The following is a 22857-nucleotide window of genomic DNA, read 5'->3' on the forward strand; positions in this document are numbered from 1 at the left end:
CTGCCACTTTGCTGAATTCATTTATTAGTTCTAGTAGTTTTTTTGTAGACCCTTTTGGGTCTTCTAGGTATAGAATCATGTTATCCGCAAATAGTGATAATTTAAGTTCTTCTTTTCCTATTTTTATGCCTTTAATTTCTTTCGTCTGTCTAATTGCTCTGGCCAGTGTTTCGAGAACTATATTGAATAGAAGTGGTGATAGGGGGCATCCCTGTCTTGTTCCAGATTTTAGAGGGAATGCCTTCAATTTTTCTCCATTCAGAATGATGCTAGCCTGAGGCTTAGCATAGATAGCTTTTACAATGTCGAGGTAAGTTCCTGTTATCCCTAGTTTTTCTAATGTTTTGAACATAAAGGGATGCTGTACTTTGTCAAATGCTTTTTCTGCGTCTATCGAGATGATCATATGGTTCTTATCTTTAAGTCTATTGATGTGGTGAATAACATTTATTGATTTCCGTATATTGAACCATCCTTGCATCCCAGGGATGAATCCTACTTGATCATGGTGCACAATTTTTTTGATGTGCCTTTGTATCCGATTTGCCAGAATTTTATTGAGGATTTTTGCATTTAGGTTCATCAGAGATATTGGTCTGTAGTTTTCTTTCTTTGAGGTATCTTTGTCTGGTTTCAGAATCAGGGTGATGTTGGCCTCATAGAATGAATTTGGAAGAGCTCCCTCTTTTTCTATTTCCTGAAATAACTTGAAAAGTATTGGTATTAATTCTTCTTTAATGGTTTTGTAAAACTCCGCTGTATACCCATCCGGTCCTGGGCTTTTCTTGGTTGGAAGTCTTTTGATTGCTTCTTCTATTTCATGTATTGATATTGGTCTGTTTAAGTTGTGAGTATCCTCCTGACTCAGTCTGGGCAAATCATATGACTTAAGAAATTTATTGATGTCTTCACTATCTTCTATTTTATTGGAATATAGGTTTTCAAAATAATTTCTAATTGTCTTCTGTATTTCTGTAGTGTCTGTTGTAATATTGCCTTTTTCATCCCGTATGTTAGTAATTTGAGTTCTCTCTCTTCTTCTCTTCATTAGTATGGCTAGGGGTCTGTCGATCTTATTTATTTTTTCAAAGAACCAACTTTTTGTTTTGTTAATTTTTTCAATAGTTTCTTTTGTTTCAATTTCATTGATTTCTGCTCTGATTTTAATTAATTCTTGCCTTCTGCTACATTTGCTGTTGTTTTGCTCTTCCTTTTCTAGGGCTTTGAGATGAAGTGTGAGCTCATTTATTTGTTGGTTTTTTCTTTTTTTGAGGAATGACCTCCAGATGATGAATTTCCCTCTTAAAACTGCTTTCATTGTGTCCCATAGATTCCGATATGTTGTGTCTGTATTTTCATTTATCTCTAAGAATTTTTTGATTTCCTCCTTTATGTCTTCTGTAACCCATTGATCATTCAGTAACGTATTGTTCATTGTCCATTTGATGAAGGATTTTTCCTTCCTTCTTTTATCATTGATTTCCAGTTTCATTCCATTATGATCTGATAAAGTGCATGGTATTATCTCCACCACTTTATATTTACTGAGGGTTGCCCTATGGCATAATATATGGTCTATTTTTGAGAAGGATCCATGTGCTCCTGAGAAAAAAGTATATCCATTTGATGATGGTTGATATATTCTATATATGTCAGTTAAGTCTAGGTTATTGATTGTGATATTGAGGTCAATAGTTTCTTTATTCAACTTTTGTTTGGAGGATCTGTCCAATGGTGAGAGAGGTGTGTTGAAGTCACCCATGATTATTGTGTTATGGTCTATTTGATTCTTGAACTTGAGGAGAGTTTGTTTTATGAACGTCGCAGCGCCATTATTTGGTGCATAAATATTGATAATTGTTATGTCTTGTTGGTGAATGGTTCCTTTTAACAGTATATAATGTCCTTCCTTATCCCTTTTGATTAACTTAGTCTTGAAGTCGATTTTATTCGATATGAGAATGGCCACCCCTGCTTGCTTACGAGGACCATGTGCATGGTATATTTTTTCCCAACCTTTTACCTTGAGCCTGTGTATGTCTTTTCCAATCAGATGTGTCTCCTGGAGGCAGCATATTGTTGGATTTGTTTTTTTAATCCATGTTACGAGCCTATGTCACTTTATTGGAGAGTTTAAGCCATTAACGTTTAGAGTTACTATTGATATATTGTTTGTACTTCCTGCCATGTTTGATTATTTATCTCTTTTTTTTCTAATTTAGTTTGTTTCTCCATGATTAGCTTCCCCCCATCCTCTGTCATTACTGAGGTACTTCCTGCTGATGGTTTTGGTTATTGTTTTTCATTTCTTCCTCGTGTAGAGTTTTGCTCAAGACGCTTTGCAATGCTGGTTTTCTGGCTACAAATTCTTTTAGCTTTTGTTTATCATGAAAGATTTTTATTTCGTTGTCGTATCTGAAGCTTAATTTTGCTGGACACAGAATTCTTGGTTGGCATCCATTGTCTTTCAGTGTTTGAAATACATTGTTCCATGACCTTCTTGCTTTCAGTGTCTGTGATGAAAAATCTGTTGTTAACCGTATTGGTTTACCCCTAAATGTAATCTGTCTCCTTTCTCTTGTAGCTTTTATTATTTTCTCTTTGTTCTGTAGTGGATATCTTCATAACAATGTGTCTTGGCGTTGGTCTACTGTGATTTTGTGTGCTCGGTGTCCTGTATGCATCTTCAATTTGTATATCTGTTTCCTTTTTTATTTCTGGAAAGTTTTCTGTAATTATTTCATTCAGCAGGTTTCTGATTCCCTTGGTTTGAATCTCTGTACCTTCTTCTATCCCGATGACTCGTAAGTTTGGTTTCTTCATGTTATCCCATAACTCTTGGATGTTTTTCTCGTGATTTTTTACCAGCCTTTCTGAGTTGGCTAGACTCTTTTCAAGATGATATATTTTGTCTTCATTATCTGATGTTCTGGCTTCTACTTGCTCCACTCTGTTAGTGATACTCTCGATTGAGTTTTTAATTTGGTTTATCGTTTCCTTCAATTCTAGAATTATTGTTTCATTTTTTTTTATAATCTCTATCTCCTGATAAAGATGCTTAACTTCTTCTTTTATCTGTTTATGTAATTCATTTTCAATGTGATCTTTAAGGTTCCTTTCCATCTGTCTAAGGTGTTCCTTGAGTTCTTTATATGGCCATTTTTCTGATGACTTTAGGTCCTCCTGAATATTTAGGCTGTCCTTCATTGTTTGTACTCCTTTTCTTCCTTGCTTTTTTATGCTCATGATACTTCTTGTTCTGTTTGACTGCTGAGTTACTGTTTACTCTTATAAATTTATTTGATGCTTGGGAGGAGAGGTATTAGAAGGGAAGGGAAGAAGTCACTAAAGAGAGTGAGTGTAGGCAGGTAGAATTCAAGAAAGGGGGAATAAGAAAATTGAAAAGAAATGAAAAGACAAAAGAAAAAAAGTGAAAAGAAAGAAAGAAAAAACGAAAAAATAAAAATTTAAAAACAAAAAAAAATTATAATGATAATAAACAAATGGAAATTAAAGTTTAAAAAATAATAGTAATAATAATAGAATAAAAAGAATTAAAAAAAATTGAAACCATTAATAAGAAAGTTGAAGAACAACAACATCAACAACAAAAAGTGAAAATAAAATTTAAAAAATACCAATAATTATCATTAAATAATGATAATAATAATAAATGCAGTCATAGAGCTCTTCTCTTCCAGTAGGTGGGAACTGGGCCAGGCTTCTCTTCTTGATGGGTGGGAACCAATCACTGTGCCTCAGCTCTTCTTCTCAGACTGTGCAGGTCTCCAATCCTGAGTGCCTAGGGCCTTCTCTTGTGGTTCCTCAAGCCAGGCCCCGCTCACCTGTGATGCTCACGACAATACTGGCTACACGCTGGGTCTTCTGCTCCTGGGAACCCTGTTTCCATGGATGCCTGGGCACACCCTTTCTGTTTGCCTCCCTCAGACCCTAAGTTTGTAGGGCTTGGGGCTGAGGACCCCCAGAGAGTTTGTTTGCCCTCAGGTAGCAACTCCCCTGGTAGCTGGTGCAAGGGACCTCTGTTGTCAGCAGAGGGATACCCTGGGTCTGACTATCGTGCTCAGTTGGCTTTTACCTCTGTGAGTTCAGGTGGGCCGACTAGTTATTTCAGCGGGATCATTAGTGCTGAGTCACGAGAAGCAGGCGAACCAGAACTAGAATGCAGCCCAATCCGGGCTCGGTGTGGCAGACTGTTCGCCCGGGATCCCCTTCAGCTCAACAGTGCCTAGTGGTCCTGAGCGAACAGTATTTTGACAGTTTACTTCTTCCTATGCTCGCGCAGCTGAAGGGGTTAGAGTTGATCTCTCCGCGTCCGCCGCCATGTTGGATCACTTAGATTTTAAATTGTCACTCATCAGCTGTTCCATTTAACTCAGCAGCGCACTCGCGCGGTGAAGAGTCTGCTCTATGGTGCTCTGCGGGAAGCGGCGGCGGCGGCGCTGTGGCGGCCCAGCTGTGGCCTTCGGGACCCCCGGGAGGGGGTGCGGGCTGGGGGAGGGGAGGCAGCGCCTCGGGGCCCGCGCGGGCCAGGTACTGGACACGCAGGAGAGCGGGCGGGGGGGGGAAGAAATTGAGATCTAGATTTAGGGACTGAGCGTGGGAGGAGAGACAGCTGGGGAGAAGCAAAGCGGAAAGGCGGAGAGGAGAAGGAGAAGGGGCCGAGGGAGCCGGGCAGCTCAGGGGCTGCAGCCTTACTGCTCGCGCTGAAGTCGTGATGGACTCACTCCACCTTGGCTGGAGTTGTGGCGGATTCACTCCACCTAGGCCCCTTTCTTGACACGGTGCTGAGTCTTTGTCAACAGATCTCCTTTAATGATCTTTACTTCATCTTTTAAGACGCAGCAACATACGCTGCGGGCGCAGCGGCGCGGAGCACAGAGCAGCTTACTCGCTTCCCGCCGCCATCTTTTTACTGCTTCTGTACCACTCTTTTTAAGAAGCATGAGTACACCAAAATATCAAGTTGTAAGTTTGGCATACATGTAAGAGGATGGTCACATTTACACTAATGTCATCACACAGTTGCTTAATCATCTGCTCAGACACTGCATCCACACAGGGGAACTTTAGAACTCATTCACCCTCAGAATCCACTGTTAGTCTGAACTGCCCAATGAGTATATCGGCTTTTATTTATCTTTCACTGATAGCATAGAATATATTTTCAGCTTAAGATATTCACTGATGAATCAATTTTAATTTAGGGACTAAGTAAAATTCTCATTAAGCCTGACAAATGGTAGCCTTGAGTAAACATTTTAAATCAAGATACCTCATGTGTTATGAAATATGGACTGCATCAGGGATGAAGTGTTTCTTTGAGAAAGTAATGGAAAACATTTAGCCCTGAGGTTATATTACACTTCTGAATAAACACTTCTGAAGTGAATAAACACAAACATAAACCAGGAATAACTAATGGGTTCATCCTGTACATTCTGTGCCAGTATTACGGGTAGGATAAACCATTGTTTTTCTACAGAAAAATTTACTTATGGAAAGAAGAATTGAATACAGAAAGATTTTAAGTAAAAATTATAGCAGTGAGGTCCCTGTGAACTTGAGTGTCTTTTTCAGTATTTTTTCACATTATTTTATTACATGTATTTTTTTCTGAAAAATAAAGTAAGTCCAGGTCTATTAGTCTAATTACCATAGAAGTGCCCAGGTTATATCTCTCTTTACAATAATCATATTTATTATCTTCTTTATAATAAGAGAATATACTAATTATATAATAAGATATAATTTTAAATTATATAGATAGGTTATTGATGTTTGGGATCTATAATCTGTGAACTTAGTGTCATTATTTGACTGAACAGAAGGGAAAATGGGAATGAATCATTTTTATTATTTCTTTTATATTATATATATATCATTAGGATACATTTTGATATAAGCATAAAAGTATGGAATAGAATTTGCTATAATTTAGTCCCCAGCACTTCCCATCCCTTACTCTGTTCCTCTACTCTACTGATCTTTGGGCAATTTATTCATTTATTCAATTTATTCATAATCTTTGGGCAATTTATTCATTTTTTCATGTGGATAGACTTGATATTGGAATTCACTGTGCCATATGCCTGTGTGTACATACTAATTCTTAAAATGGTTTTATTTATGTCGTAAGGAGTATATGTAAAATAAATTAAAATATAAATTTTTAATATATGAATATTAACTTTTTACTGATTTTTTTTAAGGCTTGGGTAAAATTTGTCACTTTTCACTGTCTTTAAAATGTATATCATCACAATCAGTGAATTTATTTTATAACTGATGAAACTCTGGTTATGTTTTCTTCAGGACATTTTTTTTTTGAAATGGGGGTGGATCTTTCCTGTTGAACAATGTTCCTTACCCATCTTCACATTGGCAATATTCTATTTGTGTTTCTTCAGCAGAACTTAACTTTTGCCTCAAAATTATGATGTATCCAACCAAACATTAGTTAATATAAGAAAACTGAATATATTGATTTTTATGTCTAGTTTTTAAAAGAATACTATAGATAATGACTCCCTTAATCACTCTACAGCCCTAAGTCCATCAAAATCTTACTTAAATAGGTAACTAGAACTAAATTAAAGTTAGTGTTGATGTTGATAATGATTTAACTTAACACAAACTTATTGTTTCTTCTTTTTTTTATTATTTCAGATGCAATAACAGAACCCAATGTGCAGTGGTGGCAGGCCCTGATGTTTTTCCGGACCCATGTCCAGGAACCTATAAATACCTTGAAGTGCAGTATGAATGTGTCCCTTACAGTATGTATATTCCTGTCTTTTCTTGTAAGAAAAAATATTAATCTTTGTTTTACATGAATTTATAAAACATTATCTGTGAAAAAATTTAAGTAATCATACAAATGAAAAAAGGGGGCTGATTTTAGCTTTTGAGGATCATAGACCTTCCCCACCACTGGAAGAAGTAAATATTTCCTGCATATTCCTGCAGTGTTTATTTTTAATATTTCCATACATCAACACCTATTTTGACACTCTTTTCTTGATACAATAATATAAAGTATTTAAGAAAAGGTTGAAGAAGAACCATGCCAATCCTGCATTGTGCAGGTCTGAGCAAATGGGAAAATAGGTAAATAATGTACATATAGTGGTACAGAAATTGATTACTTTTGAATTTCATAGAAGCAATTATAACTAGACTTCACATGCTGTCAATACTTGGAGACTTAGAAATATATTCCAGAGGAAATAGACTGTAACAGGTACAAGGATTTTATGAGTTAAGGCATTCTTCACAGTATACTTTTTTAAAGCTTCAGAAGGATATCTTTGCAACCTTTATGTGAGATATATGATATGGGCCAGGAATATATATTTTTTTTTCTTTAGGAATAATGAAGTATCAAACAATCTGAAGTGGAACATTTTCTGAATTTTTTACCCTAAGGAAGACTTACCATCGCAAAAACTTTTTTGAAGTGACTAGTTAATTATTCATGGGATTTTTTTTTTTTTTTTTTTTTTTTTTTTTTAGTGAAAATCACTCAGGAAATCCTGTAGTCTCATTTTAGATATTCAGCTCATCCCAAAGATAGAAAACGCCTGGGATCATAAACAAATCCCAGGTTTCAGCTTCCTTTGATGTCTCAGAAGGAGCAAAATATCTGGGGATCAGCTGGTTTACTGAGCCAAGAGATAGTTCTAAACTTGCGTGTTTTGCACTTATTTAAAGCAGCAACACTTTACTCAGGAGTTAGAAATGAACATGCTTCTAAAATAGAAATTTGACCACCAAGAAATAAATTGAAAATTAAAAATCGTAATGAAAGAGATCAAGAGACAGTTTCAACTTTTGTTGTTTGTAGTGTGGTTGATTAGAGAAAGTTAAACCTAGTAAAGTTTGATATACTGATCTTCCTTGTTATGAAAAAGCATTAAGCATTTGGTTGAAATCTCAATTATACTATGTTTCTTAAATTATTATATCTATAGGCCCTTCTATGAAAAATATAAAACTCCTACTGAACATTTATTGTTCAAGAGTGAATTTTTAAAGAAATGAAATTCAAAGGCCATCTTGGAAGTGGGATAGTTATACCTGGGTTGCATAATAAGATTTTATTAAATACATAGAAATAAGGTAGAATCTTATTCTAGGAAGGCATTTTATTAAAATATACAATAAGGTGAACCTCTTTTTTAAAAAAACTTACATTTATATTTTTCATTTTCATACTTTGAAACATGAAAGCAGAAGTAAAATGTCAGTTTGTAGATTTCATCTTCATTTTTTAATAGTAACAAACTTCACAGCTGTCTCTTTGGTTTCCTGTATTTCAACAGAATTTCTTTGAGATCTCTACTCCAATATTCTATGCCAACTCTTGGTAAAATATCATCTACTTTATCACTTAAATATAAATAAGAACTTGCTCATGCACTTTAAAAGGATCATGGTTTACCACAGGTTTCTTTTCTCTCATAAATATTTAGGAATGGGCAATTCAATTCCTTACCTTAATATTCCTGTATTGGAGATTTCTGATAATCTTGAAACTTTAGTGACTGCCTTATGAATATGTTGCTTATTAAAATATTTATTTGATTCTTCCACTAAATAAGAATTATAAACTTAGGTGTTCCTACTAACTACTGCATATGTTGGTTTAATTTATACCATATAGCATGGTCATGTTTGTTTAAATTATTTTCATTATGTTTCAGTTAAAAATGTAATGCATGATTGGAATTCATTTACTAAATTCAACATGATTTTAAAAGAAAATAATGTAAAGGAAAGTATAAATTCTAAAGTAAACTGTCGTGGCTCATTGAAGAGGTGGATTGATTCAATACAAAAATCAGGCACTCTGGGTTTAGAAAATGGTTTGACTATTTAACAAAAAGACTGGGTTCTTTTGCATGAGTAAGCCATTAAAATGTTCAGTATCTTACCCTTAGACCTTCCCTGGTTGATTAATCCTAATATAGATCAACATGCAACTGTTTTCTTTTCTTAAGCATAAAGTGCATTTTTTCAATGCTGAAAAAATTCATTACTTTAAAATTCTTGCCATTTATTGATACTTGCTACATGTCATTTACTACATAGATTAAATGGTTACATACATTATTTTATTGAATCCCCACAAGACCTCCCTGGCAGGTATGAATATTGTCATTTTACTGAAGAGTAATCAAGCTACATATGTGTTCAAGTAAAATGTAGACTTTTGAGAGAATGGCAGAACCAGGACAAGCTATATTTCTTCTCCCCTTAGATTTTTCCCTTTGTGAGTTATTTAATCTTCTTTAATATTTAGTTCTTATAATTTTTAGCAATATGGTAATGGCCTATGGTGAACACAGATGCTTCAAGGGCTTAGATCCTTTTTCTTAGTCTCTCAGCTATTTATTATTAAGAAGCTTCTGCTCCATTATTTAGAGCAATTGAATTTCCCTATGCCTTTTCCCAAAACATTTCATGGAGTTTTGGGGTATTAACTACTTTGTGCCATTAAAAATACTACCTAGAATTTAGAATGTGCCTCTTTTCTAAAGAGTAATTGAGGAAGATGTTTTAAATGATTTTTATTATTGAGGAAATGCTATACTTAATATCTTCGTGATTCTTTTTTTTTAGTTTTATTGATTTTATTTTTTTAAATACATGACAACGGAATGCATTACAGTTCTTATTACACATATAGAATAAAGTTTTTCATATCTTTTATATAGAGTATGTTCACGCCAATTCATGCTTTTATACATGTACTTTGTTTTGTTTTTTGGCATTACAATTCTTATTACACATATATACCACAACTTTTCATATCTGTTTATATATAAAGTATGTTAACACCCAATTCAAGTCTTCATACATGTACTTTGGAAAATGATGTCCATCACATTCTAAAGACCTTTATTGCATTAGTATAAGGCAAACTTCAGATTTAGGATTTAATATTTGACAGTTTTCTTATTAAATACCTAATAAACAAACCCAATAAAGTTCTATTCTGTTATATGATTCAGTAATATCTATTTCCATTTTTGGATTTAGGAACACAAACTGTTAAACATGTCAGAACAATCGTGTGACACAGAACATTGTAGTGATTGGCAGAACACTTATGATGGCAGTCCCATGAAATTATAATGGAACTGAAGGATTCCTGTTGCCTGGGACTTTTACTGCACGTTTTCTATTTTAGATATGCTTAGATGCACAAATATGTTTGGTTTGTTTTAGTTGCCTGCAGCATTCAGTACAGTAATGTGTTACAGGTTTGCAGCAATCAGCTGCACAGCCCAGGTGTAGGATAGGTCATATCAGATACTTCTGTGTAAATATACTCTAAGTTGTTTACACAATGGCAATAATCACCTAATGATTCATTTCTAAGAATGCATCACTATTGAGTGACACACACTAAAATACATTTAGTATTTATGAATATTTTCTTAATATTGCTATGTGAAAAATATTATTATTATCAATATTGTCTTTCTTTATATACATTGTATGTGTTTCTACAGCAACTTTGATTTTTTAGGTGAGATTATTATCATGAGAAATTTAGGAAAACAAGTTTTTAGGAAAATATGTCAATACTAATGAAGCATATTAGAGTTAATGCAGACAAAAATTCAACAAAGATGAGTGTATTACATAAGAAAAGCAAATGTCCCAAGAAGCTTAGAACAATTTGTGTGTGTGCATGTGTGTATATTATGGGATATTGAACCCAGGGCCTCACCCATGTGAAGGCAATACTACTCTACCATCAAACTACATCCCCAGCCCAACTTACAATAATTCTTGCACGGAATTTTAGAAGTCAATAAATAGGTACATAATGGAATACTGATGACTTTAGGGGAATATTCTGAGTGAATCAAATGATGTGGCTTATATCAATCTTTTTCAGAATTCCTAATGGTTTATTTAGTCTTTATTAAGTCTTAACTACTTTCTTCTGTTGTGTATTTTCTTATCTGTGTTTACAGATACCCTGTTTCTAACAAAATCTGTAACAGATGAATCAATACTTTTCTCTGTTCCTGTCACACCTTAGTTCCAGTGTCTTTTGTAGCCTCTGTATTTTCTTTTGAGGTTTGATTTTCCTTCTTAGTGGATGTTTTTCTCCCAGGAAATGACCCAAGTATTTAAGAGATTAAACCTCACTATTTCCTAAGCCCCCTTTTTGTTCTTCCTTGTTCTTTTCACCCCATCCCCATCCCTTTTGACCTGATTTGAGATTGAAGATGTGGTATTTTCAAGTAGAGCTGCCTTCATTGAGGCAGGTTACAGGAATGACTTGTGTTAGAAAGAATGCAGTTAAACAACTAACCACCTACTTAGAATATTCTCAGCAAAGAATCTTTACTTTATAGCCTGCTGACAAATGGTGTTTTTTCCAACAATACAATTTTATGCATATTATACTCCAAAAGAGCTCCTCTTCCCTGACAATCCAGCTTGTCTCTGTTTCTCTTTTTCAGAATAACAAAGCACATAGTTCTTATTCCTCTTATGGTTGATTTTCTTAAATTGAAGGGAAAGTACACAATTTGGAGAGTTACTAGAAATGTGTTTGATTAAACTAATCTTATAGCTCTTAAGGCTTTCTTAGTGTTAGAAGGCTTAGTTAGAAGGCTTTCTTAGTGTTAGAAGCTATCTGAATAGTCATGTGTGTGATTGTCTTTATGAAAAGTCATAAAAAAATAGTATTATTGGAAAATTAAAATCTATAAGTAAACAAGCTTTGACTAAACCCAGATATTTAAATAGTTAATCATAATTAATTAAGTACATTTTTGCAATTCATTTTCAAATCTGTGCTTATTTTAATACACACATATTTTGGTTACTAGTATGTAAATAAGCAATTACATTTTTAACTCACTTTACTACAATTTACTGACATTTTTACGTTTAGAAAGAGAAAATAAGTGTTAAGGTACATTTTAATTTTCAATACCTCATTTTCTATTCCCATTTTTAGACATACAGGAGCCATTCAATGAATGGGTAATGATTAAAATAAAAAGGAAATGACTCCTTCAAAATTACTATGTCCATTGCAAGAATGACACACAGAAGAATGTCTTATATGCAAACAAGATCTTATTAATTCAAAGATCAATTATAAAAATAAAAATGTAAATTTTAGTTGCTTCAATTTGTTTAATTATACTTGTTTTCTGCAGGAATGTTACTAGCAACCAAAAGTTTTTTTCGTATTATTCTTCTGTATATCTCCTTAAAATTTAACAAAAATCATCTCTTATTTAAACATTACTCCCTCTGCAAGTGCCAGTTATATAAATTCTATCTTTTTAGAATGGTATTTCTGAGAGTCATAAAATTCATCCTTTCTCTTCTCCTGTTCTTTTTCTTCTTCACAAGAGTTTCTTTCTCTCCCATATACTTTCTTTCTCCTTCACACTATCTTGTACCTAACAAATAAAAGATTTTGCAAATGAACTAATTATTCATACTTAATCAAAACCTTTGTGTTCCAGAAAAGTAGATATTCATAGAAATTGTTGTAATCAGTTTAAAAACAGAAGTATAGATGGAGATGTTCTGATCCCAAACTCTTACTTTTGACCAGCTGCTTCTTATGTGCATGGAAATTACTGTCAATTCGATTTTGCCATTTGATTGGGTTACCACCCTTTTTTTACCTTCTTTCCATCAATCAACTACTCTTGAGTACCTACTGCATACCAGGCATTAAGAAAAACACTTGGAATAGAAAATTAGTAAAGATTTTAGCCTCAAGTTCAGCAAGGTCCCCAAAGTTACGATTGTTAGTCCAGCAACACAATTAAGCCTTTCATATTAGCAATGTACTGAGAAGACACTGATCCAAAGTGACTGATGACTGACTGGGGTGGGGTGAATATCTTCAGGATAGTTTTTGAAGAGAAAATGACCCTATGAGTTACATCAGAATGGATGAATGGACTTTTGAGGGAAAAGGGCACTAATTTTGAGTAGAGGGGCAAAGTAAGGTAATAATTATATGGTAAATGTAAAACCAGAACATTTTGCTATTTACAACCTATCCAAATGCCCCAGAGATGGACAAAGTAGGAATTCTGGACTTCCCTGTTTACTGTGATTTCTCTGGAATATAATACTCTTTACAATGCCAAACATGAAAAAGACAATGAAGTATTTCCAAATGCAAATATCTAAAGACTATGGTTGCAGCTTAGTGGTAGAGCATTTGCCTATCATGCTCATGGCTCTAGATTCAATCCTCAGAATTTGAAAAAAGAGTAATTATCTGATACATGAATAAGAACTATATATATTTATTTGCACTTCTGCCAAGAACAACTTTGGCTAACTTAAACTTTAAAAAGGGAAGCAGTTAATGGGGAAATCATGAAGTATTACTTCCACAACGAAATGAAAAACCAGGCCTCCAAAAATATAAGATCCATTAATCTAGAGAGCAAGACCTAGTGGACCTATACCAAGTTATGAGGACTTTGTTCAGATAAATCAGTTCTAAAAATGTTCTGTCTGACCTAATTCCTATAATAATTGAGGCTGAGACATCAAGACAGCATGAAATCCACTACTGGAGTATCTTTTACAGGGAGGGCAGTAGGGTTGGCAAATCACCAACATGTGAGCAGGTGGCATCATATCCCTGTGTGAAATTTAAAGCAAAAAGTTCAGGTTTGTGGCTATGGACCAGGTTCAGGCTATATTTGGCCTCCTCAGGCTCCAGAACACCTTCAAGTCAGATTCAGCCTGTCTGGAGCAAACCTGGGTCTGCACTCCTTATGGGGACAGTGGTCTTGAAATGAGTGATCTGGCCCTTACATGGGATCCATGCCTTTCTACTTTCTGTCTTCCAGCACTCATAATCATTTTCAATGTTTCCTGGCTCCTGAAGATATTTAAATTAGCAACTGTTGTTCTAGAGTTTGGTTCTCATAGATGTAAATGGACGATAATTCTATCAGTTGATTCATGCCAACTATCAATCACTGTGCTAATTGCCTTTGAATAGTGAACATATAAACCAGTGTAAGAAATAAAGCTCATGATAAAATGCAAATGGAAAGCAAACATGATTCAAGGATAGAAAAGAATGAAAAACCAGGATTAATCAAGGGCTTCTCTAAAGGGAGAATTCATAAGATCTGAAGAACAAGAAAAAAAATGGGCAAAGGCCAAAGGAATAAGGTTCAAAGCAGAGGGCATGTAGCTCCCTAGGCCTTGAGCAGGGGAAGAATTCTGCTTTTTTTTTGGTACAAGGGTAAGGTGACTGTGTTCCTGCCAAAGAATAAGAGAACCTCTTGGAGCTGCTAACCACCTCTCAATAACTGCCACCATCAATAATGAGCAGTAATGTCTTTTAAATTTCTGTGATTTATTGAGAATCAAAATATATTTGCAAAAATAAATTTTTCTTTAAAATATACATTGCAGGGCTGGGGTGTGGCTCAGTAGTAGAATGCTTGCCTAGCATACGTGAGGCACTGGATTCGATTCTCAGCACCACATATAAAAAAATAAAATAAAGGTCCATCGACACCACAGAAAAATTTTAAAAATATATACATTGTAGAAAATACTGTATTATATTAGTGTAACAAAAAGCAAACTTAATCCAATAAACCAACTCTCATACGATGTCAACATTTAGATAGTATGTCATATACCTATAGAAGATTAGTCATATGTAAATGTACACTTAAGTGCTACTTAGTGAGGAAGCAAGATGATTTGAGAATATTAAAAAATGAATTTGATTTGCCAGAGGTAGGAAAATATTTGTTTTAGGCAGTAAATCTTCATTATATAATAACTAAAAGTTTGAAGGGTTAGCTTAACTGTGCTCATTTTGCTCTATTTGAAATAGTAAAATTATAGTGTTTCCATACATAAATTTAATTCAAAGAAAATTTTATAGGACAACCAAATTGTCTAATGTAAGCATGCAAACACATGAGGTTAAATTGTCTTGTTTATAAATTATAGAACATTGGGGAAGAAAAGTAGTGAAAACATGTAAAGGTGAGCTTTTACCTCAAAGTACTTTGTGTTGAAAATCTTATAAAGATGTAATATTTCTAACATAAAAATCTGGAATTTTAAATGCTTTAAAAACTGAAATGTTTTGGATACTGATATAATTGGAAAACCTTGTCCAAACACAGTTGCAGCCTGGTGTGATGGGCATACCTATAATCCCAGTGGCTCAGGAGGTTGAGGCAGGAGGATTGTGATTTCCAAGCCAGCCTCAACAACTTAGTGAGGCCTTATGCAATTCAATTAGAACCTATCTCTAAATAAAATACATGAAATGTCTGGGAATGTGCTGGGATGTGGTTCAGTGGTTAAGTGCCCCTGGGTTAAATCCCTGGTACCAAAAAACAAAAAGCAAAAAAAAAAAAAAAAAAAAAACATAGTTGCTCTAAAATTATTAAAAACTATTACCATTAGACCATCTGTATATGGTGCATATGAAACATAATGAGTTTTGCATTTAGACTTGAGTCCTGTCCCCAAGACATCTGATTATGTATATATAATTTCAAAAATCTGAAATACTTCCACTCCCAAGTATTTTAGATAAGGTATACCCAGTCTGTAGTAGACTTTATGTTGTGTGAGATTTATGGAGTTAACTATTCTGATAAAATATATCTAAATAAGTATGAAATCAATTAAAACAGTGAATTAGAATTGTTAATTTTCTTCTGTTCCAATTATTACTTTTATAAAATTAGAAAAAAATTAACTGATTTAGAATTTATTTTGTTCGTCTATTTAAATTTAACATGCTACCTTATTAAAATGAGAAGTTAGGAAGGTGGGAAATCACATTTTTTTCTATGTGGAGGAATTTTTCCAATGGTAAATGACCATGATTTCTGTGAATATTATAAACATTTTACATTGCCTAAAATTTCTTCAATACCCTTCCATAAATCCCAAAATTTCTAAAGTTAAATAATTAAATATCTATATGTTAGGCTCAATCATGGTCCCATAAAGCCTGCATCCTAATCTTCAGAACCTGTGATATGTTACCAAAAGGCAAAGAAGCCTTTGAAGTGTGATTAAATTAATGATGCTGAGATGAGATTTTCCTGGTTATCCAAGTGGGCCTGATTTGATAACAGTTGGGTCAGTGTTGGAGAGAGAAGATATGACAATATAAACAGAAGTTGTAGGAATGCAAATTGAAAAATGGAGGAATGAATATAGGCAGCCTTTATTACTTGGAAATTATAAGGAAATCAGTTTTCCCCTAGAGAATCCAGAGTAAACAACTGTGATGAAATCTTTTGATTTGATCCCTTAAGACCCATTTTGGAGCAGGGCATAGTGGCACATGCCTGTAATCCCAGCAGCTCAGGAGGCTGACGCAGCAGGATCACAAGTTCAAAGCCAACCAATTCCATGACACACTTCTCTAAATTAAATACAAACTAGGGCTGGGGATGTGACTCAAGTACCCCGAATCCAATCCTTGGTAAGACCCCCCCCACACACAAAGAAACCCCAAACAATTCACATTTTGGATTTTGACAATGTGTGTTGTTTGGAGCCACTAAGTGTGTGATAGTATATTAGAGCATCAATAAGAAACTAATGCAACCTATTATAGTATTGTATTTTCATCAAAAATGATGAGTACAAAGGAAAAAAATAATATTTTTAATTAGGATATGGACTAATAAACACAGCATTGCTTTCTAAATAAAGATTATCATGTACTTCTGACATACTGTTTTTAAAATGTGAAAAAAAAAATATATATATATACACACACACACACACACACACACACACACACACACACCTTCTCTCATGGAGTAACTACATGTAAGATGTAAAATAGGTCATTGTGGATAAGTCATTTTATTTTCTTTATGAATATGTTTAACCCAAGTTAAATTAGTATTTATTAAAGTCAATTTCACTAATTTGCACTTATATTCTCTACATAAGGCAGCAAAATTGGTGAATAGGTCAAAGGAGTTTGCTGTGCATATATTAGCTACATTAATGAAGGGAATAAATGTAGAGAGTTTTCATTTAAATTTTCTTTTACGTTTCAACAGACAGGAATTTTTCCTAATATTATAGTACTTGAATTAAATTCACATTTATGGACTTCCAATCCTGCTCTGTGTGCGTTAATTTAACTAGACCCATCCTTGAAACTCAGTCACTTGAAAACATTGTCCAAAGTCCAACTACTCCCAAGTATGTAAACATCACTGGTTCCTAACTTCCAAGAACCCTTAATCTACTCATCATAATCTCATCCACTAAACAGTCATACCAATATAGAACCAAAAGATGGGAAGAAAATCCAATGCCATCTAGTTCTTAACACAGTATATCATGAATATATTATATTCTGTATGAATTGCTTTCCTGATTCAACTAGTACAGAAACATAATAGAAGAATAAGTTATATGGGAAAAAAGAAGTAGCTGTTCTAAGTAAATCTCTAAGGCAAATGTGTATTTCTAATTTTAACATTGACTGTGCCAGAGTCTACTGAATTTTCTCCATCTTTACCTTACTGAATTTTCTTAAGCATAAGAGGTTCTACCTTAGTGATTAAGTCTGAGAGCCTTAAAATCAAATAGAGTTGAATTTACGTTCTGGCTTTGCAAGATACTAGCCATGCTCTAGTGCTCTACGAATCATTCTCTTCACATAGGAAATAGGAATGTAATCAATTTAAACAATTTCTGTCAAAATGAAGTATACGAAAATTCCTTTTACAAAGGCAGCCACATTGGAAATACTCCATACATCACATTGTAACCAGTCAACTTAATATGCCTGTCACATCCCACTCATTTTCCTTGTCCCTGACAATCAGGGCCATAATGCCCTGAGGCTTGGAATTATGTAGGGCTGTCAATTTATCCCAAGGATTTGGGAAACTCCAGGCATTGTCAAGTTATGTTATTCTGTAGTTCCCTTGACGTCCAGTATAGTTTCACAGACCTTCTACCTTAATTCCACTATTTTTTTTTTAACTTTCAGATCACCTCTAGACTTTGAGGTATGCTCTGAACCACACAGAACTAGTTACAAGAACATCTTCCATATGCCGTTGCCCTTAGCCCAGTTCTTTGTTATGGGGTTGCTCTTTAACCTCAAATTTCAATTTGAATCCTTAATTAGATATTAAATACCTATATGTTAGGCTCAATCATAATTTTCATAATCAAATTTTTCAAATCCGCAGTCAGGCCTCCAGGTTTCTGTGGTTTCTTTTATCACCTAAATTTCCTTCCTTTGCCTTGGACTAGACCTAGTGGTACTAGCAATTGCATGAATCAAACCCAAGGTAACTAGTAACATTAGTGATGTCGCCCATTTCCCATACTTTCCTCCACTAGTGTTAACAATTGATACTAAGATATTTACTTTTGGCCCCATTTCTTCCCACACATAATAAAGGAAGTGCCAGTGTCCCAAAAACATCTCCAGGTGAAATTCAGCCTGTTCCTTTAGTCCATTCAAATACTAACTGAGCACCTATTATATGGGGCTAGACAGACATTGTTTAATTTTTAACCATAGAATTTAATTATAAAAAATTTAAGCCCATCTTTTATTTTTTTTTCTTTTGCAGATGAAAAATCCAAGACTGATAGGGAGATAGCTGGTGATTATACACATTTAGAACTCATTGACTCTTAATTGCTAGTTGAGTTCTCTTTTCCTTCAAGCTACTCTGGTTCTTTAAATTTCCAAAATAGTTTCTGTACAGACTAAAGATGAAAGAGTGCCTAAGACTTACTCTCAAATAAAAATATTAAAATATATAATTTTAATTGAAATTTGGCATTGTATCTAGTATCTCACTTTAATTCATATTCTTCTAGAGAAATTTCAAAATTCAAAGTGGTCTTAATCTGACAACATAGACTTCTGTCCTTTGTTTGCCTTCAGTGTAGCCAATAATTAAGATGATTAATGATAAATTGTGATACCAAAAATCCAACTTTCTCAATATTACAAAGGAACAATCATTATACAAGTGGTTGGATCTCAAACATTATGGCCTTTCTCATAAATTTATTTCAAAATTGCCTGGAAAAGTCAGTAAATGAACATTTTTAAGGAAGATGTTTGTGTATTTTTCTTTTCTATGCTTTATACAGTAAATCACTGCATACTATTCAATTTTCTTTTTGCACACAAATTATGCATTCAAATTTCTGAAGCAGCTTTTTTCTGGTCTCAGTTTTTAGAGCAGCTTCAGATGGATTCAGTGCTCTATTACATAGATAATTAAAAGTTGCCAAAGTTGTCTGTAGTTTAAAAATAAGCACACAAAATTATGGAATTGTGGTCAGAAGGGAAGAGTGAATCTCTCCAAAAGCAGAACTTAACTGTTTTCCTCAATTTAGTATGACCTTCCTTGACTGGCTCTCTTTTCTATTCTCCTTACATTTAGACAACACATTTGATGCTGTTTTTCAAGATAAGAGGAAATTTTCAGAAGTGAGAGCATATTCAAATTGTTGAAAATGAAATACATTTGTTGCTTACTTTTTTCCTCTTGGATTCATTCTGATTGCTCAAAACCAATACACTTACTAGCTGGTTAATCATTTGTATCAGAATCTAATAGAAAATTGTTATGGCAGAATTTCATCTTGTCCAGATCTATTGCTTTCCAACAGTTATGCACCCAAACTCATCAAGCTGAGTATCAAGAAATGTCTCTTCCTAGCAGAAGATTATTGTTCGAGGTATATTATCATGACAACCTCTTAAAACCATTACATTTTAAAAGGCACTGACTAATGCCCATATTAAGTGGGCTCAAATACCAATGGTGAAACTCACTAATTATGTATTATTGCTAGACAACAGATGGTGTGTACTGCCCTTTTTTTAAGAATCGATGATAAGTGTAGGGAAATATATGTTATTATATGTCTTTAGTTCTCTTACCCCTTCAGCCATTTATCAATATTGGTCTACATTTTTTATTTGTATTGATTATAATACACAATTCAAGTTTGTGATGTATTATGTTACTTGGTCTGATCTTGCCAGTTGCTACTCCTTGGGGATATCAGATAATATTTTCCAAAGTTTAAATGCCTTATCTCTATCTTCAGGCAGTAGCTTGAACACCAGTGGGAGTGCTTCAGTAAAAATTCCATTTATCATCAGTTCAAAAAGTTTTGAAGATCCACAGCTAATAGGGTCCAACTATAAGGGCTATGGTGACCTTTTCCTTTCCTTTTTTCTTCCTTTTTTTCTTTCACCTAACTTGTGGGAATCAAGATCTTTTTTTCCTCTTTGATGAATATTAGGGATTAAGAGTCTCATTGTTAACTAGGTATATTAAAGTGAATTTGATGATTTAGAGAAATAATTTATTTCTTCAGTGATAGCACCTTCCTCAAAGTTATATTGAGGATTCAAATAAGTAATATGTGTAATATAATTAAAATGGCTTCCATTACATAATTTTTCTTAATGAAAATTTATTTGGGGGTTTGTGGAAATGATCATAATATGTTATATGCATAAAGGAATATTACAAATGAAACCCACTATTCTGTTTAATTAACATGCACTAATAAAATCTTTAATTATTTTAAGATCTTCCATACATTGTAGGTACTCACTCATACTTGAAAAAAATCTGAATTATTAAATTCTGAATACCACGTTTCTGAATAACTAAAGACTATTGTGCAGTCCTGATTTAAGATCTTGACATATTCTATCTGGGGGTGTTTTTAAGAGTTAAAATTCTGAAAATAACTATTCTTCATCTATCTTCAAACCTTTTAAGTAGATTGTAGACTTTCACAAAAACTCAGATCTAATTTTATATTAGTGGTGGTTGCTAGGTAACTATTTGATGCAAATTAATCATTAAATAGTGAACCGTTCATTCTCTGATTGGAGTGGAAGCTGGAATGACTTAGAAGCTGACAGCTCAGCAAACAACTGATTGAGAAATAGTATTCAGAGTGTTTAATAAAAATAGATATGACTCCTCTACTTGATTTTCAAAATCAACAAAGGAAGATGAGAAATGGCTAGGGAAAATTAAGACCTTTTTTCCTGACAGCAGATCTTATTTACTGAGCAAGTACCATAAACCAGAAGTGCATTGAAATACTTATTTCTGGTATCATTGTGTTCTTATGGCAATCTGTTTAGTTATGTGATATGACTTCTGTTTTATAATTAAAGAAAATAGGAATATAAGTCAAGTAGTTCATCCAAGTGCCTTTGACTCTTGTTTTTCTCTTGGCTAACCAGCTATTTATTGCAAAATAAGCAACTGCTATGTAGCTTGTTGCTTAAAAGAAATGGGACCAGGTCAAAGTTAGATTAATTTGAAAATAATTTTTATCAGGATGTAGGCAGGAATCATTGTTAGGAACCTATTGTCATAACAAGAATGGAGACAAAGTACAGTTGGCAGTGGGGTGATCACTGCTGATTGTTCCTTAACTTTTGCCCTGAACTGCATCTTATTGTGAGGTCTTGTTGCCATTAATAGTTGTTAAGCTTTTGCATTAGTTTCCTGTTGCTATGATGTTAGATTGCCAACCACTAACTTGGTGACTTACATCAACACAGGTTTCATCTGTTAGAATTAGAAAAGTCAGAAATCTAAATTAGAGTATTGGCAGGGCAACAATCCTTTTGTAGTCTTTAGGGAGTAAAAAATCTGCTTCCTGATTGGTTGTTGGTTTGCATCTCCTAGAAGCCACCTGCCACTTCTTCCTCTTTCAAAGTACATCACTCCCATAGTCTATTCTTCCACTTTCACATTCAGGGAAAAGGAATTTTCCCTGAATGGTAAAATATTAATTAGTCCTAAAGATTAGGGTGTGGGCATCTTTGTGAGGGTTGGGGGGGGGGCATTATTCAGCCTACCACGGGTTTTTTTAACTAACTACAAATTTGTATTTGTATAAGAGTACATTCAGTACCAAATGCATTAAAACTTCCTTGGTAAAGACCAAGAATACCTGATTATCAAGTATGGATTGCAATGTTTTTGTGTAGTGCCTAACAGGAATAGGTTGCATGACATATTTCAGGCTGATGGATTAAATTGAATCTAAGACAGTTATTTAAAAAAATATTTTTAGTTGTATATAGACTCAATGCCATTATTTGTTTTATGTAATGCTAGAATCGAACCCATTGCCTCACACTTGCAAAGTAAGTGCTCTACCACTGAGCTACAACTCCATCCCTCATTTTTTTCTTCTTTAAAAGAAACCTTTTTTTCTGTTTACATAAAGAATAAACAAATAATGAAAATACTACTAAAATACATATGAAAATGAAAGTTTGCTTGAGTTTCTATTACTGATATAAATCCCACTGCCAATAAAGTGAACATCATTTTATATATTACTTTACAAATATAATACATATGATTTTACAAGGATAAAATTATATTTTACACACACATGCATTAACAGTATATATTCCTCACAGTTTTCTCTGTGTTCATGTTTCCTTTGGAGAATTGTGCATATATTTAATTTTTACATAAAAACTGGAATCATATTATATAGACTTTTTTTCACTGAAAAAAACTATTGTTAAAATTCCCCCTGAGTCAGCCAGTATAAATTTATTTGATTGTTTATAAGGGCTTTATAATACATCATAGTTTGATGTGTGATGTATTCAGTCATTCTCTATTGGTGAAAATTAGTTTTATTTTGCTACCTATTTGATAAGTTGAATTATATTTAAATCCTCATTGGTAAGATTATATCTCTTGATTTATTAAGAGTTACTTTCTTTGTTTTATTTTTCAAATAGCAGGGAGGCACTCATCCACT

The 22857-nt window shown here is 33.7% G+C and overlaps 1 protein-coding gene across 2 annotated transcripts in view; it reads left to right on the top strand.

Annotated features, from left to right (window-relative positions):
* The window catches only part of ADGRL3 (adhesion G protein-coupled receptor L3), a 788620-nt gene that overhangs the window by 450807 nt on the left and 314956 nt on the right, over positions 1-22857 (top strand). For both annotated transcript variants that reach the window (XM_081302961.1, XM_081302962.1), the window contains one exon: positions 6688-6797. In XM_081302961.1, the coding sequence (XP_081159087.1) occupies positions 6688-6797 (110 nt within the window). The remainder of the gene's footprint in view (positions 1-6687; positions 6798-22857) is intronic.

Source organism: Spermophilus citellus, assembly GCF_964194105.1.
Source record: "Spermophilus citellus genome assembly, chromosome: 8".
Lineage (NCBI taxonomy): Eukaryota > Metazoa > Chordata > Mammalia > Rodentia > Sciuridae > Spermophilus > Spermophilus citellus.